The sequence below is a fragment of the Eleutherodactylus coqui genome, chromosome 7 (assembly GCF_035609145.1).
Source record: "Eleutherodactylus coqui strain aEleCoq1 chromosome 7, aEleCoq1.hap1, whole genome shotgun sequence".
Lineage (NCBI taxonomy): Eukaryota > Metazoa > Chordata > Amphibia > Anura > Eleutherodactylidae > Eleutherodactylus > Eleutherodactylus coqui.
The window spans coordinates 3,306,347-3,323,901 of NC_089843.1; the positions used below are offsets into that span (position 1 = coordinate 3,306,347).

General features: G+C 62.3%; 1 protein-coding gene across 4 annotated transcripts in view; it reads left to right on the top strand.

The window, feature by feature from the left end:
• Positions 1-16,837, top strand: part of DQX1 (DEAQ-box RNA dependent ATPase 1) — a 59,256-nt gene extending 42,419 nt beyond the window's left edge. For all 4 annotated transcript variants that reach the window (XM_066572794.1, XM_066572792.1, XM_066572793.1 and 1 more), the window contains 9 exons: positions 7,261-7,639; positions 7,706-7,939; positions 12,932-13,028; positions 13,194-13,352; positions 13,548-13,739; positions 13,993-14,115; positions 14,251-14,435; positions 14,509-14,690; positions 16,120-16,837. In XM_066572794.1, coding sequence (XP_066428891.1) covers positions 7,261-7,639; positions 7,706-7,939; positions 12,932-13,028; positions 13,194-13,352; positions 13,548-13,739; positions 13,993-14,115; positions 14,251-14,435; positions 14,509-14,690; positions 16,120-16,297 — 1,729 coding nt within the window. In that variant the 3' untranslated portion in view covers positions 16,298-16,837. The remainder of the gene's footprint in view (positions 1-7,260; positions 7,640-7,705; positions 7,940-12,931; positions 13,029-13,193; positions 13,353-13,547; positions 13,740-13,992; positions 14,116-14,250; positions 14,436-14,508; positions 14,691-16,119) is intronic.
• Positions 16,838-17,555: the final 718 nt, after the last annotated feature.

The window sequence follows — 17,555 nt, forward strand, 5'->3', positions numbered from 1 at the left end:
GCATGGTTCGGTGGCTAGAGGCGTGTCTGCATGGTGCGGTGCGTAGAGGCTACTCTGAATGGTGCGGTGGGTAGTAGAGGCGTGTCCGCATGGTTCGGTGGCTAGAGGCGTGTCCGCATGGTTCGGTGGCTAGAGGCGTGTCCGCATGGTGCGGTGGCTAGAGGCGTGTCCGCATGGTGCGGTGGCTAGAGGCGTGTCCGCATGGTGCGGTGGCTAGAGGCGTGTCCGCATGGTGCGGTGGCTAGAGGCGTGTCTGCATGGTGCGGTGGGTACTAGAGGCGTGTCTGCATGGTGTGGTGGCTAGAGGCATGTCTGCATGGTGCGGTGGGTACTAGAGGCGTGTCTGCATGGTGCGGTGCGTAGAGGCTACTCTGCATGGTGCGGTGGGTAGAGGTGTGTCTGCATGGTGCGGTGGGTACTAGAGGCGTGTCTGCCTGGTTCGGTGACTAGAGGCGTGTCTGCCTGGTTCGGTGACTAGAGGCGTGTCTGCATGGTGCGGTGGGTAGTAGAGGCGTGTCTGCATGGTGCGGTGGGTAGTAGAGGCGTGTCTGCATGGTGTGGTGGGTAGAGGCGTGTCTGCATGGTTCGGTGACTAGAGGCGTGTCTGCATGGTGCGGTGGGTACTAGAGGCGTGTCTGCGCGGTGTGGTGGGCAGTAGAGGCGTGTCTGCATGGTGTGGTGGGTAGAGGCGTGTCTGCATGGTGCGGTGGGTAGAGGCGTGTCTGCATGGTGCGGTGGGTAGAGGCGTGTCTGCATGGTGCGGTGGGTAGAGGCGTGTCTGCATGGTGCGGTGGGTAGAGGCGTGTCTGCATGGTGCGGTGCGTAGAGGCTACTCTGCATGGTGCGGTGGGTAGAGGTGTGTCTGCATGGTGCGGTGGGTACTAGAGGCGTGTCTGCATGTTTCGGTGACTAGAGGCGTGTCTGCATGGTGCGGTGGGTAGTAGAGGCGTGTCTGCATGGTGCGGTGGGTAGTAGAGGCGTGTCCGCATGGTTCGGTGGCTAGAGGCGTGTCCGCATGGTTCGGTGGCTAGAGGCATGTCTGCATGGTGCGGTGGGTACTAGAGGCGTGTCTGCATGGTGCGGTGCGTAGAGGCTAGTCTGCATGGTGTGGTGGGTAGTAGAGGCGTGTCCGCATGGTTCGGTGGCTAGAGGCGTGTCCGCATGATGCGGTGGCTAGAGGCGTGTCTGCATGGTGCGGTGGCTAGAGGCGTGTCCGCATGGTGCGGTGGCTAGAGGCGTGTCCGCATGGTGCGGTGGCTAGAGGCGTGTCCGCATGGTGCGGTGGCTAGAGGCGTGTCCGCATGGTGCGGTGGCTAGAGGCGTGTCCGCATGGTGCGGTGGCTAGAGGCGTGTCCGCATGGTGCGGTGGCTAGAGGCGTGTCCGCATGGTGCGGTGGCTAGAGGCGTGTCTGCATGGTGCGGTGGCTAGAGGCGTGTCTGCATGGTGCGGTGGGTACTAGAGGCGTGTCTGCATGGTGCGGTGCGTAGAGGCTAGTCTGCATGGTGTGGTGGGTAGTAGAGGCGTGTCCGCATGGTTCGGTGGCTAGAGGCGTGTCCGCATGGTTCGGTGGCTAGAGGCGTGTCCGCATGGTGCGGTGGCTAGAGGCGTGTCCGCATGGTGCGGTGGCTAGAGGCGTGTCTGCATGGTGCGGTGGCTAGAGGCGTGTCTGCATGGTGCGGTGGGTACTAGAGGCGTGTCTGCATGGTGCGGTGGGTACTAGAGGCGTGTCTGCATGGTGCGGTGGCTAGAGGCGTGTCTGCATGGTGCGGTGGGTACTAGAGGCGTGTCTGCATGGTGCGGTGGGTACTAGAGGCGTGTCTGCATGGTGCCGTGAGTAGTAGAGGTGTGTCTGCATGGTGCGGTGGGTAGAGGCGTGTCTGCATGGTGCGGTGGGTACTAGAGGCGTGTCTGCGTGGTGCGGTGGGTAGAGGCGTGTCTGCATGGTGGGGGGCGGTGTGCAGAAGAGGTGCGTCTGTGGGGGGGGGGCAGAAGAGGTGCGTCTGCGGGGGGCGGTGTGCAGAAGAGGTGCGTCTGTGGGGGGCGGTGGGCAGAAGAGGTGCGTCTGTGGGGGGGGGGGCGGTGGGCAGAAGTGGTGCGTCTGCGGGGTGGGGGGGGGGGGGGCGGTGGGCAGAAGAGGTGCGTCTGCGGGAGGGGCGGTGGGCAGAAGAGGTGCGTCTGTGGGGGCGGTGAGCAGAAGAGGTGCGTCTGTGGGGGGGGGCGGTGAGCAGAAGAGGTGCGTCTGTGGGGGCGGTGGGCAGAAGAGGTGCGTCTGTGGGGGGGGGCGGTGAGCAGAAGAGGTGCGTCTGTGGGGGGGGGCGGTGAGCAGAAGAGGTGCGTCTGTGGGGGCGGTGGGCAGAAGAGGTGCGTCTGCGGGGGGCGGTGGGCAGAAGAGGTGCGTCTGCGGGGGGGGGGGCGGTGGGCAGAAGAGGTGCGTCTGCGGGGTGGGGGGGGGGCGGTGGGCAGAAGAGGTGCGTCTGCGGGAGGGGCGGTGGGCAGAAGAGGTGCGTCTACCAGGGGGCGGTGGGCAGAAGAGGTGCGTCTGCGAGTGGGCGGTGGGTAGAAGAGGTGCGTCTGCGAGGGGGCGGTGGGCAGAAGAGGTGTGTCTGCGAGGGGGCGGTGGGCAGAAGAGGTGCGTCTGCGAGGGGGCGGTGGGCAGAAGAGGTGCGTCTGCGAGGGGGCGGTGGGCAGAAGAGGTGCGTTTGCGGGGGGGGCGGTGGGCAGAAGAGGTGCGTCTGTGGGGGGCGGTGCGCAGAAGATGTGCGTCTGTTTGGGGGGGGTGGGCAGAAGAGGTGCGTCTGTGGAGGGCGGTGGGCAAAAGAGGTGCGTCTGTGGGGGGCGGTGGGCAGAAGAGGTGCGTCTGTGGGGGGCGGTGGGCAGAAGAGGTACGTCTGTAGGGGGCGGTGGGCAGAAGAGGTGCGTCTGTAGGGGGCGGTGGGCAAAAGAGCTGCGTCTGTGGGGGCGGTGGGCAGAAGAGGTGCGTCTGCGAGGGGGCGGTGGGCAGAAGAGGTGCGTCTGCGAGGGGGCGGTGGGCAGAAGAGGTGCGTCTGCGAGGGGGCGGTGGGCAGAAGAGGTGCGTTTGCGGGGGGGCGGTGGGCAGAAGAGGTGCGTCTGCGGGGGTGGCAGTGGGCAGAAGAGGTGCGTCTGCGGGGGGCGGTGGGCAGAAGAGGTGCGTCTGTGGGGGGCGGTGGGCAGAAGAGGTGCGTCTGTGGGGGGCGGTGGGCAGAAGAGGTGCGTCTGTGGGGGGCGGTGGGCAGAAGAGGTGCGTCTGTAGGGGGCGGTGGGCAGAAGAGTTGCGTCTGTGGGGGGCGGTGGGCAGAAGAGGTACGTCTGTAGGGGGCGGTGGGCAGAAGAGGTGCGTCTGTAGGGGGCGGTGGGCAAAAGAGGTGCGTCTGTAGGGGGCGGTGGGCAAAAGAGGTGCGTCTGTGGGGGGCGGTAGGCAGAAGAGGTGCGTCTGTGGGGGCGGTGGGCAGAAGAGGTGCGTCTGCGGGGGGGCGGTGGGCAGAAGAGGTGCGTCTGCGGGGGGGGGGGGCGGTGGGCAGAAGAGGTGCGTCTGCGGGGTGGGCGGTGGGCAGAAGAGGTGCGTCTGCGAGGGGGCGGTGGGCAGAAGAGGTGCGTCTGCGAGGGGGCGGTGGGCAGAAGAGGTGCGTCTGCGAGGGGGCGGTGGGCAGAAGAGGTGCGTCTGCGGGGGGGCGGTGGGCAGAAGAGGTGCGTCTGCGGGGGTGCGGTGGGCAGAAGAGGTGCGTCTGCGGGGGGGCGGTGGGCAGAAGAGGTGCGTCTGCGGGGGGCGGTGGGCAGAAGAGGTGCGTCTGCGGGGGGCGGTCGGCAGAAGAGGTGCGTCTGTGGGGGGCGGTGGGCAGAAGAGGTGCGTCTGTGGGGGGCGGTGGGCAGAAGAGGTGCGTCTGTGGGGGGCGGTGGGCAGAAGAGGTGCGTCTGTAGGGGGCGGTGGGCAGAAGAGGTGCGTCTGTAGGGGGCGGTGGGTAGAGGTGTAGTGTGTGTATATTTAGGGCATGGTGCAATAGGTAGAAGTTTATATATGGTGCAGTGGGTGGAGGTGTTTGTAGGGTGCAGTGGGTAGAAGGAGTATATATGTAGGGCATTGTACAGTAGGTAGAAGTATATATGTGGTGCAGTGAGTAGAGGTGTAGTATATACTTAGGCCGTGGTGCAGTGGGTAGAGGTGTATTGTGTATGTGGGGCACGGCGCGGTGGGTAGAGGTGTAGTGTGTATGTTGGGCGCGGCGCAGTGCGTAGGGTGTAGTGTGTAAGTGGGTCGCGGCGTAGGGTGTAGTGTGTAAGTGGGGCGCGGCGCAGTGGGTAGAGGTGTAGCCTGTATGTTGGGCACGGCGTAGTGTGTATGTTGGGCACGGCGCAGTGGGTAGAGGTGTAGTGTGTATGTGCGGCGCAGCGCAGTACGTAGGGTGTAAGGTGTATGTGGAGTGCGGTGCAGTGGGTAGAGGTGTAGTGTGTATGTGGCGTGCGGTGCAGTGGGTAAAGGGGGAAGTGTGTATGTGGGGCGCGGTGCAGTGGGTAGAGGTGTAGTGTGTGTGTCGGGCGTGGTGCAGTGGGTAGAGCTGTAGTGTGTATGGGGAAGGTGCAGTGTGTAGAGGTGTAGTCTGTAGGAGGGCGTGGTGCAGTGGGTAGAGGTGTAGTGTGTATGTGGGGCGCGGTGCAGTGGGTAGAGGTGTAGTGTGTATGTTGGGCGCGGTGCAGTGGGTAGAGGTGTAGTGTGTATGTTGGGCGCGGTGCAGTGGGTAGAGGTGTAGTGTGTATGTTGGGCGCGGTGCAGTGGGTGGAGGTGTAGTGTGTATGTGGGGCGCGGTGCAGTGGGTAGAGGTGTAGTGTGTATGTGGGGCGCGGTGCAGTGGGTAGAGGTGTAGTGTGTATGTGGGGCGCAGTGCAGTGGGTGGAGGTGTAGTGTGTATGTGGGGCGCGGTGCAGTGGGTAGAGGTGTAGTGTGTATGTGGGGCGCAGTGCAGTGGGTGGAGGTGTAGTGTGTATGTGGGGCGCGGTGCAGTGGGTGGAGGTGTAGTGTGTATGTGGGGCGCTGTGCACTGGGTAGAGGTGTAGTGTGTATGTGGGGCGCGGTGCAGTGGGTGGAGGTGTAGTGTGTATGTGGGGCGCAGTGCAGTGGGTGGAGGTGTAGTGTGTATGTGGGGCGCAGTGCAGTGGGTAGAGGTGTAGTGTGTATGTGGGGCGCGGTGCACTGGGTAGAGGTGTAGTGTGTATGTGGGGCGCGGTGCAGTGGATAGAGGTGTAGTGTGTATGTGAGGCGTGGCGCAGTGGGTAGAGGTGTAGTCTGTAGGAGGGCGTGGCGCAGTGGGTAGAGGTGTAGTCTGTAGGAGGGCGCGGCGCGGTGGGTAGAGGTGTAGTCTGTTGGAGGGCGCGGCGCGGTGGGTAGAGGTGTAGTCTGTAGGAGGGCGCGGCGCGGTGGGTAGAGGTGTAGTCTGTAGGAGGGCGCGGCGCGGCGCGGTGGGTAGAGGTGTAGTCTGTAGGAGGGCGCGGTGGGTAGAGGTGTAGTCTGTAGGAGGGCACGGCGTGGCGGGTAGAGGTGTAGTCTGTAGGAGGACGCGGCGGGTAGAGGTGTGGTCTGTAGGAGGGCGCGGCGGGTAGAGGTGTAGTCTGTAGGAGGGCGTGGCGCGGCGGGTAGAGATGTAGTCTGTAGGAGGGGGCGTGGCACGGCGGGTAGAGGTGTAGTCCGTAGGAGGGGGCGTGGCACGGCGGGTAGAGGTGTAGTCTGTAGGAGGGGGCGTGGCGCGGCGGGTAGAGGTGTAGTCTGTAGGAGGGGGCGTGGCGCGGCGGGTAGAGGTGTAGTGTGTATGCTGGGCGCAGTGAATAGAGGTGTAGTCTGTAGGAGGGCGTGGCGCAGCGGGTAGAGGTATAGTCTGTAGGAGGGCGTGGCGCGATGGGTAGAGGTGTAGTCTGTAGGAGGGCATGGCGCAGTGGGTAGAGGTGTGGTGTGTATGCTGCGCGGCGGGTAGAGGTGTAGTCTGTAGGAGGGCATGGCGCAGTGGGTAGAGGTGTAGTCTGTAGGAGGGTGTGGCGCGGCGGGTAGAGGTGTAGTCTGTCGGAGGGCGTGGTGTGGTGGGTAGAGGTGTAGTGTGTACGCTGGGCGCGGCGGGTAGAGGTGTAGTCTGTCGGAGGGCGTGGCGCGGCTGGTAGAGGTGTAGTCTGTCGGAGGGCGCAGGGCGGTGGGTAGAGGTGTAGTCTGTAGGAGGGCATGGCGCAGTGGGTAGAGGTGTAGTCCGTAGGAGGGTGTGGCGCGGCGGGTAGAGGTGTAGTCTGTCGGAGGGCGTGGTGCGGTGGGTAGGTGTAGTGTGTACGCTGGGCGCGGCGGGTAGAGGTGTAGTCTGTCGGAGGGCGTGGCGCGGCTGGTAGAGGTGTAGTCTGTCGGAGGGCGTGGCGCGGCTGGTAGAGGTGTAGTCTGTCGGAGGGTGTGGCGCGGTGGGTAGAGGTGTAGTCTGTAGGAGGGCGTGGTGCGGTGGGTAGGTGTAGTGTGTACGCTGGGCGCGGCGGGTAGAGGTGTAGTCTGTCGGAGGGCGTGGCGCGGCTGGTAGAGGTGTAGTCTGTCGGAGGGTGTGGCGCGGTGGGTAGAGGTGTAGTCTGTAGGAGGGCATGGCGCAGTGGGTAGAGGTGTGGTGTGTATGCTGCGCGGCGGGTAGAGGTGTAGTCTGTAGGAGGGCATGGCGCAGTGGGTAGAGGTGTAGTCTGTAGGAGGGTGTGGCGCGGCGGGTCGAGGTGTAGTCTGTCGGAGGGCGTGGTGCGGTCGGTAGAGGTGTAGTGTGTACGCTGGGCGCGGCAGGTAGAGGTGTAGTCTGTCGGAGGGCGTGGCGCGGCTGGTAGAGGTGTAGTCTGTCGGAGGGCGTGGCGCGGCTGGTAGAGGTATAGTCTGTAGGAGGGCGTGGCGCAGTGGGTAGAGGTATAGTCTGTAGGAGGGCATGGCGCAGTGGGTAGAGGTGTGGTGTGTATGCAGCGCGGCGGGTAGAGGTGTAGTCTGTAGGAGGGCATGGCGCAGTGGGTAGAGGTGTAGTCTGTAGGAGGGTGTGGCGCGGCGGGTAGAGGTGTAGTCTGTCGGAGGGCGTGGTGTGGTGGGTAGAGGTGTAGTGTGTACGCTGGGCGTGGCGGGTAGAGGTGTAGTCTGTCGGAGGGCGTGGCGCGGCTGGTAGAGGTGTAGTCTGTCGGAGGGCGTGGCGCGGTGGGTAGAGCTGTATATGCAGGTTGTGGTACACTTAGTCCATTACTCGGTCTCCCTTGTGCCCCAGGTTTTGCTGGGATTCCCTTCTGCTCCAGGAGCTGACCGCTGACCCCCTGATGCAGGCCGCTGGGGTGGTCATCCTGGATGAGGTGGATGAGCGCACTGTGTCTACTGACCTCTTGCTGGGCCTACTGAAGGACATGACCCTGCAGAGGCCCTGCCTTCGCTTGGTGGTGGTGACCTCCCCCGGGTTTCGGCAGCGCATGGAGGACTACTTGGGAACAGACGTCTCGGTGGTGAACATTCCAGTGAGAGAACACCTGCCAAATGTTGTCTACCGCCCGTCAGCATCACATGACCATGTCATGGTGGCATGTCACATGGTCCTCGATGTGCACCGCAGGAATGAGGCGGGCGACGTGTTGGTCTTCTTGGCTAGTGAGGAGGTAAGCGTTTGCTGAATGTTACTTAAGGTGTGGCTGCAGCGGTTATGTGTGTTGTGTCCTCCACAGGAAGTCCTCCGCTGCTGCTCCGCACTGCGCACAGAGTCCGTGTCTCTGAGTCCCAGTTTGGGGTCTCTCTTGCCCCTATCTGTTACAGCCGGTACTGGAAACGGGGTGCAGTCTGTGTATGAGGCTGACTCCGGCGATGGCCGACGGGTTTTTATCTCCTGTTCATTGGCGGAACTTTCCTTCTCTCTTCCGGGAATACGCTACGTCATCGACTCGGGGCAGGAGCTTCGGTCTGTGAGTATGACAACTGCATAGTCACGTGTATCAATACTGCATGGACTGAAGGGGGGAGCGGCCGGTGGGAGGGAGAGGAGGAGCAGCCGGTGGGAGGAATAGGGGGAAGCAGCCGGTGGAAGGGATAGGGGGAAGCAGCCGGTGGAAGGGATAGGGGGAAGCAGCCGGTGGAAGGGATAGGGGGAAGCAGCCGGTGGAAGGGATAGGGGGAAGCAGCCGGTGGAAGGGATAGGGGGAAGCAGCCGGTGGGAGGAATACGGGGAAGCAGCCGGTGGAAGGAATAGGGGGAAGCAGCCGGTGGAAGGGATAGGGGGAAGCAGCCGGTGGAAGGGATAGGGGGAAGCAGCCGGTGGAAGGGATAGGGGGAAGCAGCCGGTGGAAGGGATAGGGGGAAGCGGCCGGTGGAAGGGATAGGGGGAAGCAGCCGGTGGGAGGAATACGGGGAAGCAGCCGGTGGGAGGAATACGGGGAAGCAGCCGGTGGAAGGAATAGGGGGAAGCAGCCGGTGGAAGGGATAGGGGGAAGCAGCCGGTGGAAGGGATAGGGGGAAGCAGCCGGTGGGAGGAATAGGGGGAAGCAGCCGGTGGGAGGAATAGGGGGAAGCAGCCGGTGGAAGGGATAGGGGGAAGCGGCCGGTGGAAGGGATAGGAGGAAGCGGCCGGTGGGAGGAAGAGGGGGAGCGGCCGGTGGGAGGAAGAGGGGGAGCAGCCGGTGGGAGGAAGAGGGGGAGCAGCCGGTGGGAGGAAGAGGGGGAGCAGCCGGTGGGGGTAAGAGGGAGAGAAGCAGGTGGGAGGGAGAGGAGCAGGCAGTGGAAGGAAGCAGACGTTGGGGGGAAGCAGCCGATGGAGAGGGAAAGCGGCCGTTTGGAGGAAGAGGGGGAGCGGCCGGTGGGGGGAAGCAACTGAAGGGAGGAAGATTGTGAGGACACCCAGTGGAAGGAAGCAGCGAGTGGGAGGAAGAGAGAGAACAGCCAGTGGAAGGATGCAGCCGATGGGAGGAAGAGGGGGAGCGGCTGGTGGGGGGGGGGGGGGGGGCGGGAAGAGGGGAAGCGGCCGTGGGGGGTGGGAGAGGGGGAGCAGCCAGTGGGGAGAGGGGGAGCGGCCGGTGGGAAGGGAAAGAGGGGGGAGCGGCCAGTGAGGGGGAAGAGGGGGGAGCGGCCGGTGGGTGGAAGAGGGGGAGCGGTTGGTCCGGGGAAGAGGATGAGGGGCCGGAGGGGAGAAGAGGGGGGGCAGCCGGTGAAAGGAAGCAGCCAGTGGTAGTAAGAGACAGAACATCCGGTAGAAGGAAGTAGCTGGTGGGAGGAAGAGGGGGGAGTGGCTGGTGGGGGGAACAGTGGGAGCAACTGGTTGGCGGAAGAGGGGGAGCGGTCGGTTTGGGGAAGAGGGAGAGCATCTGGTGGGGGGAAGAGGGAGAACGGCCGGTGGAAGAAAGCAACTGACGGGAGGAAGATGGGGGAGGGCACCTGATGGAAGGAAGCAGCCAGTGGGAGGAAGAGAGGGAACATCTTGTGGAAGGAAGCAGCCAGTGGGAGGAAGAGAGGGAACATCTTGTGGAAGGAAGCAGCCGGTGGGAGGAAGAGGGGGGGCAGCCTGTGAAGGGAAGCGGGGGAGCAGCCAGTGGGAGAAAGGAGCTGGGGAGGGTAAAGGGAGAGCGGCCGTTGGAAGGGAGCAGCCAGTGGGAGGAAGAGGGGAAGCAGCCGGTGCGGGGAAGAGGGGGAGCGTCCGTTGGGGGGGAAGAGGGGGAGCGTCCGTTGTGCGGGGGAAGAGGGGGAGCGTCCGTTGTGGGGGGGAAGAGGGGGAGCGTCCGTTGTGGGGGGGAAGAGGGGGAGCGTCCGTTGTGGGGGGGAAGAGGGGGAGCGTCCGTTGTGGAGGGGAAGAGGGGGAGCGTCCGTTGTGGGGGGGGGAAGAGGGGAAGCGTCCGTTGTGGGGGGGAAGAGGGGGAGCGTCCGTTGTGGGGGGGAAGAGGGGGAGCGTCCGTTGTGGGGGGGAAGAGGGGGAGCGTCCGTTGTGGGGGGGAAGAGGGGGAGCGTCCGTTGTGGGGGGGAAGAGGGGGAGCGTCCGTTGTGGGGGGGAAGAGGGGGAGCGTCCGTTGTGCGGGGGAAGAGGGGGAGCGTCCGTTGTGGGGGGGAAGAGTGGGAGCGTCCGTTGTGCTGGGGAAGAGGGGGAGCGTCCGTTGTGCTGGGGAAGAGGGGGAGCGTCCGTTGTGCGGGGGAAGAGGGGGAGCGTCCGTTGTGGGGGGGAAGAGGGGGAGCGTCCGTTGTGGGGGGGAAGAGGGGGAGCGTCCGTTGTGGGGGGGAAGAGGGGGAGCGTCCGTTGTGGGGGGGAAGAGGGGGAGCGTCCGTTGTGGGGGGGAAGAGGGGGAGCGTCCGTTGTGGGGGGGAAGAGGGGGAGCGTCCGTTGTGGGGGGGAAGAGGGGGAGCGTCCGTTGTGGGGGGGAAGAGGGGGAGCGTCCGTTGTGGGGGGGAAGAGGGGGAGCGTCCGTTGTGCGGGGGGAGAGGGGGAGCGTCCGTTGTGGGGGGGAAGAGGGGGAGCGTCCGTTGTGGGGGGGGGAGAGGGGGAGCGTCCGTTGTGGGGGGGAAGAGGGGGAGCGTCCGTTGTGGGGGGGAAGAGGGGGAGCGGCCTTTGTGGGGGGGAGAGGGGGAGCGGCCTTTGTGGGGGGGGAGATGGGGAGCGTCCGTTGGGGGGGAAGAGGGGGAGCGTCCGTTGGGGGGGAGAGAGGGAGCGTCCGTGGGGGGGGGGGAGAGGGAGAAAGGCCGGTGGAAGGAAGCAGCTGATGCGAGAAAGAGGGGGGGGGGGCAGCCGGTTGAATGAAGCAGCCAATGCGAGGAAGAGACAGAACATCTGGTGAAGGGAAGAAGGCAGTGGGGGAAAGAGGGGGTGCGGCCGGTTGGGGGAAGGAGGGGAGCAGCCGGTTGGGGGAAGAGGGGGCGCGGCCGGTTGGGGGAAGAGGGGGCGCGGCCGGTTGGGGGAAGAGGGGGCGCGGCCGGTTGGGGGAAGAGGGGGCGCGGCCGGTTGGGGGAAGAGGGGGCGCGGCCGGTTGGGGGAAGAGGGGGCGCGGCCGGTTGGGGAAAGAGGGGGCGCGGCCGGTTGGGGAAAGAGGGGGCGCGGCCGGTTGGGGAAAGAGGGGGCGCGGCCGGTTGGGGAAAGAGGGGGCGCGGCCGGTTGGGGAAAGAGGGGGCGCGGCCGGTTGGGGAAAGAGGGGGCGCGGCCGGTTGGGGAAAGAGGGGGCGCGGCCGGTTGGGGAAAGAGGGGGCGCGGCCGGTTGGGGAAAGAGGGGGCGCGGCCGGTTGGGGAAAGAGGGGGCGCGGCCGGTTGGGGAAAGAGGGGGCGCGGCCGGTTGGGGGAAGAAGGGGCGCGGCCGGTTTGGGGAAAGGGGAGGCGCGGCCGGTTGGGGGAAGGAGGGGAGCGGCCGATTGGGGGAAGGGGAGCGGCCGGTTGGGGGAAGGGGGAGAGCGGCCGGTTAGGGGAAGGAGGGGCGCGGCCGATTGGGGGAAGGGGGGGCGCGGCCGGTTGGGGGAAGGGGGGGAGCGGCCGGTTGGGGGAAGAGGGGGCGCGGCCGGTTGGGGCAAGAGGGGGCGCGGCCGGTTGGGGCAAGAGGGGGCGCGGCCGGTTGGGGGAAGAGGGGGCGCGGCCGGTTGGGGGAAGAGGGGGCGCGGCCGGTTGGGGCAAGAGGGGGCGCGGCCGGTTGGGGGAAGAGGGGGCGCGGCCGGTTGGGGGAAGAGGGGGCGCGGCCGGTTGGGGAAAGAGGGGGCGCGGCCGGTTGGGGAAAGAGGGGGCGCGGCCGGTTGGGGAAAGAGGGGGCGCGGCCGGTTGGGGAAAGAGGGGGCGCGGCCGGTTGGGGAAAGAGGGGGCGCGGCCGGTTGGGGAAAGAGGGGGCGCGGCCGGTTGGGGGAAGAGGGGGCGCGGCCGGTTGGGGGAAGAGGGGGCGCGGCCGGTTGGGGGAAGGGGGAGAGCGGCCGGTTGGGGGAAGGGGGAGAGCGGCCGGTTGGGGGAAGGGGGGGGGCGCGGCCGGTTGGGGGAAGGGGGGGGGCGCGGCCGGTTGGGGGAAGGGGGGGGCGCGGCCGGTGAGGGGAAGAGGCAGAGCGGCCGGTGAGGGGAAGAGGGGGAGTCGCCAGTGGGGGCAAAATGGAGAGCAGCCAGTGGAAGGAAGCAGCTGACGGGAGGAAGAGGGTCAGCAGAGCCGTGGACGGAAGCAGCCAATGTGAGGAAGAGAGGGATCATCCAGTGGAAGAAAGAGCCAACGGGAGGAAGAGGGGGAGCAACCGGTGGAAGGAAGCAGCCAATGGGAGGAAGGGAAAGAACATCTGGTGGAAGGAATCAGCCAACGGGAGGGAGAGGGGGGGCAGGTAGTGGAAGGAAGCAGCCGATGGAAGAGGGGGGCAGTCGCTGGAAGGAAGCAGCTGATGTGAGGAAGAGGAGTAGCAGTCGGTGGAAGGAAGCAGCCAGTGGAAGGAAGAGAGGGAACATCCAGTTGAAGGAAGCTGCCGGGGGGAGGGAGAGAAGCAGCCGGTTGAAGGAAGCAGCCCGTGGAAGGAAGAAAGAAAGCAGCCAGTGGGAGGAAGAGGGTGGGCAGCCGACGGGGAAGAGGGGGGGCAGCCCGTGGAAGCAATCAGCAGGCGGGAGGAAGCAGAGATGCAGCCGACGGGAGAAAGAGGGGGGGCAGCAGGTGGAAGGAAGCAGCCAATGGGAGGAAGTGGGGAAACAGACGGTGGGGAGAAGGAGAGCAGCCGGTGGAAGAAAGCAGCCGACGAGGAAGAGGGGGGGAGCCGGTGGGAGGAAGCAGCCAACGGGAGGAAGCAGCTGATGGAAGGAAGAGGGATGAGCAGCTGGCATGAGGAGGGAAGATGGTTAGCAGAAATCGGTCCACATACTGCAGTATATATCCTGGGGTGGGAGGTGCTTCTAAGAGAGAAAGGGCTGTGGCTGTTAGGGGCAGTTGTGTCCCCGGCAGTGGGTAGTTGGCAGTGGGGTAAGTGATCCCTCTCTTCTGCAGGTTTACAATCCTCGGATCCGGGCTGATTCCCAGATTCTCCAAGTGATCAGTAAGAGCCGAGCAGAGATCCGCAGGATGAGAGTCTGGGCTCCTGACGGTGAGTGCAGGGACCAGGAGGGGGCAGGCATGTGGCAGAAGAGCGAGGTGGGTGGGGCTTCTATAAAGTTTCAAAGATGAGCTGGGAGAAGCTTTACTCCTGGTGCTCCCCTCTGGTGTCCCTGCTGATGGTTTCCTCTCACTGATGTTTTTATTTGTGCCGTAGGGATTTGTTATCGGTTGTACTCTGAAGACATCTTTGAGTCTGAAATGTCGGAGTTCTTTCCTCCTCGAATTCTGCAGGAGAACCTGAGTCGCACGGTCCTGCTGCTCAAGAGACTGGACATCGCTGACCTTGGGCAGTGCGACTTCTTAGATCGACCCGGTAACATGTTAGCAGATAAATGAGTGCGCCTCCTGTAGGCAGGGCAGTTCCTACCAGTCATGGAGTAGTCATTCCACTCACCTTAGTTCTGTGAGCTTCCTGATCCCCGGAGACCAGACCCCTATCATTGGGAATGGCTATTACTCCTTGTCCCCCTGTTACACTCCTCATATATCCCTCTGTCTTTCCCCCTAGCCCCGGAGTCCCTCATGCAGGCGTTGGAGGATCTGGACTACCTCGCAGCCCTGGACGATGATGGGAACCTATCAGAGGTTGGCATCGTCATGTCAGAGTTCCCACTTGATCCTCAGATCTCCAAGTCCCTCCTGGCCGCCTGCGAGTTCCAGTGCGTCAGCGAGATGCTCACCTTGGCAGCAATGCTCACCGGTACCAGAAGGATGAGAAATGGGGGAGGGGCTGTGTAAAGCTGTGGGAGGGGTGTTATATGAATAGTGGGAGGAGTTATACAGAGGAGGCGGGCCACTGGGAAGTCATATTGAAGAACAGGAATATATGGATGGATGGACATGGAGTATAAGAGAGTTACCGGTAGTTATGATGGGGGTCTTTGTGCAGATAGAGTGGGGGTTATCACCGGAGATAGCTCTTACCCGTCTCTTGTTTCCATCCTCTGGCCCAGTTGCCCCCGGCTGCTTCCTGCCTCCTCCCCATAATGCATCTGTGCTGAGTTTTCGCCGTGATCTACAGCATCCTGAAGGTGATCACTTGACCCTGATCCACCTCTACAACTACTACAAAGAGCGTGAGTACTCCTCCTTGCTGATGGTCTCTACTGGGTGGTGCGTGCTCCGTCGACAGGCTTCCTCCATCTGTTATCCTGAGCGCCGCCTCCCTACAAGTGATGAACCTTCCACCCTTTTGTCTCTTGGGCCTGTAGATGGGGATGGTTGGTGCCCCGATGCTGCGGTCTGCCCGCGCTCCCTGCACTTGGCTGACCTGCTGCGAGCAGAGCTCCTGGACATCATGCAGAGGATTGAGCTCCCGATATCTCCCCCTACGTTCCCTGATGAGGACTGCATCCTGAACCTCACGAGGGCCCTTCTGTCCGGAGGCTTCCTTAAGGTGAGATCACATGACCTAAGACTTCATGTAATGTCTTACCCTCTCATTCATCCTTCACTCATGTTTCCACCAGGTGGCCCGGGATGTGGACGGACAAGGGAATTATGTGATGTTGACTCACAAGCATGTGGCCAACCTGCATCCTTCTTCTGTGTACTGCGGCCGGACCCCTCCACCAACCTGGGTCCTGTACCACGACTTCAGCATCTCCCAGGACAACTGCATCAGCGTGGCCATGGAAATCCTCCCTGAGATGTGAGCAACTCCAAAACTGGACCCTCTGCTGCCTACACTTATTTGTGCAATGTCCTCTCCACCCTCCTTGTGCTATAACAATTATGACTTCATTGGCCATAGACATGGGTCCTGGATGATCGATAGTGAGCATCTACTTTAGTGGATCATTTAGTGACTAAAGGGGATGCTCAGTGCCGGACCTAGTCCAATAATTTAGTATGCACTGAGTGATCACTGTATTAGAGACACCTACCCATTAACCTTTTTGGGTGATCATGGCTCTCAGAGGTCGAGGAATGGATTCCACAAGGTGGTGAGCATCCTGCACACTCGCTCCACACTCGCTGCAGCAGCCCCATCTCACAGCCCTTTCCAGCATCCCAAACCTGTTCAAAGGGATTACAGTCCGGTGAGTTTGGGGGCCGGCAGTGTGGAGAACTCATTGTCATCCAACCACTCCCTAGTGACCCGAGCTTCATGACGCAGAACGTTGACCTGGTGAAAGATGGCGCTGTGGTCGGGGAAGACTTCCTGAAGACGTGGGTGCAGATGGTCAGCTGACAGGTCCCTGCAGTGTTCACCATTCAAGGACTGTGCCATGATGACCAATGGTTCTAGGTCATGCCAGGAAACCGCTCCCTACACCATGACAGCAGGTTGTTGGTGCACTGCTGGGGTTCCATGTTGTTTATGCCCAGCCATCAGCCTGGTTCAGTAGGAAATGGGAATCGTCACTCCAGATGACCTTCTGCCACGTTTCCAAGATCTATTAACCTCTTTCCTGGGCCCATGTGAGGCGTTGTTGGGGTCCTCAGGGGCACCCTTGTCAGTCTTTGGCTGTTGAGCCCCACTTGACGTAGAGTACGCTGCATGGTCATTGTGGAAATTGTCTAACATCCCCGCTGTTGTACTGCTGGCTGAGTCAGTCCACTGTGGCTCGTAGTTGCTGACATACCAGAAATGCCACTCGCCTCTAGGATCTACCATACGTGGGCCGCCGCTGTGGGATTTGTCAGATGTCTCCCCTTGGTTCAACCAGTCTTGGTCCACTCTTGATACTGCAGTTCATGGGTCAGCCAACAAGTGAGACTGCTTCAGTAATACTGGCATCACCCCTCTGCCCACCAACAATCTGTCTGCGGCCAAAGTCACTCACCGCCTCTATCCATGACCGCCAATTGCTACCTTCTGCTGCAGCGAGGAGAGGTCAGCACATCATGTGAGCTCAGATCATGATGCGGCCATCGTGCAGTGCCCATCACTGATCACAAGATGCCACGTGCCGGCTCCTCCTAATGCAGTGATCGCTCAGTGCAGTGTTCTTCTAAGGAGCCACCTCGCTGCTCCCCATAGTCATGGATAATGGTAATCTCCACGGATGGGATGGAGGGGCTTCACGCTGATGGCTCTGACACTTACTGTCTGTGAACTCTGTCTCCTCATGCAGGTTGGTGGAGTTTGCCCCTCAGTATTACCTGAGTAATCTCCCTGTAAGTGAAAGTCGTGATCTACTTATGGAACTGCGGGATAGACTTCAAGATACTGTGCGGAGTGAAGAAGAGGAGGAGGTCTCCCTCAAGGAGGAGGAGGAGGAGGAGGAGAAGGACTTGTGCTGTCTTCAGTGAGGAAGACGTCCTGTTTACTGCAACACTCTGCACCTTACTCACTACTGAGCCAAGGAGAGCCGCCAATCCTTCAAGGAGTAAGGAGCGGGGCCGCCATTTCCCAGATGTGAGGGAGTGACCTGTAGGACCACATTATCTCCATCTGTGGTTCTGTGTAGCTTGGGGTGTAAAGCAGCTGTACATACCATTGTCCATGAGCGATAATTAATCAGACGGAGATGTGTAAGATTATGGCTTCTTCATGAGACCTTCTGCCCCGTACTACAGTGGGGAGAAGTCCTTCCCGGGGAACTTGTATCATGTGGCGCTCTCGCCAGGACACTTCATTCTATCTACATGGCTTCATCACAGAACACGTATGATTGATGTGTGACTGATACTCCATCACATGATTACTGTATGATTTGGCGCTCTCGGCAGGATTTTCGGAAGGATCTCCCATGAATTGCGTTGGGTGTGGGTCAGGACATTGGTAAAATAATTTATGGTTTTTTACAAATCTGAAGATCTTCAGGTATTTTAAAAGCTGATCCTGTTTTATCTTTTGTCTTGTTGCACTTTCCTTTGTCTCATTGAGACGTCAAGTCTTCAGTGCCTGACAACCAATTGTTTACAGATGTACAGTAATGGGGGTCTACTCCCGGGGGGGGGGGGGGGGTCGTAGGATGTACAGTAATGGGGGTCTACTCCCGGGGGGGGGGGGGGGTGGGGTCGTAGGATGTACAGTGATGGGGCGTCTACTCCCGGGGGGGAGTTGTAGGATGTACAGTAATGGGGGGTCTACTCCCGGGGGGGTTGTAGGATGTACAGTAATGGGGGTCTTTTCCCGGGGGGGTTGTAGGATGTATAGTAATGGGGCGTCTACTCCCGGGGGGGGGTTGTAGGATGTTCAGTAATGGGGGTATTTTCCCGGGGGGGTTGTAGGATGTATAGTAATGGGGCGTCTACTCCCGGGGGGTGTTGTAGGATGTTCAGTAATGGGGGTCTTTTCCCGGGGGGGGGGTTGTAGGATGTACAGTAATGGGGCGTCTACTCCCGGGGGGGAGTTGTAGGATGTACAGTAATGGGGGTCTTTTCCCGGGGGGGTTGTAGGATGTACAGTAATAGGGCGTCTACTCCCGGGGGGAGTTGTAGGATGTACAGTAATGGGGGTCTACTCCCGGAGTGGTTGTAGGATGTACAGTAATGGGGGTCTACTCCCGGGGGTTGTAGGATGTACAGTAATGGGGCGTCTACTCCCAGGGAGGGTTGTAGGATG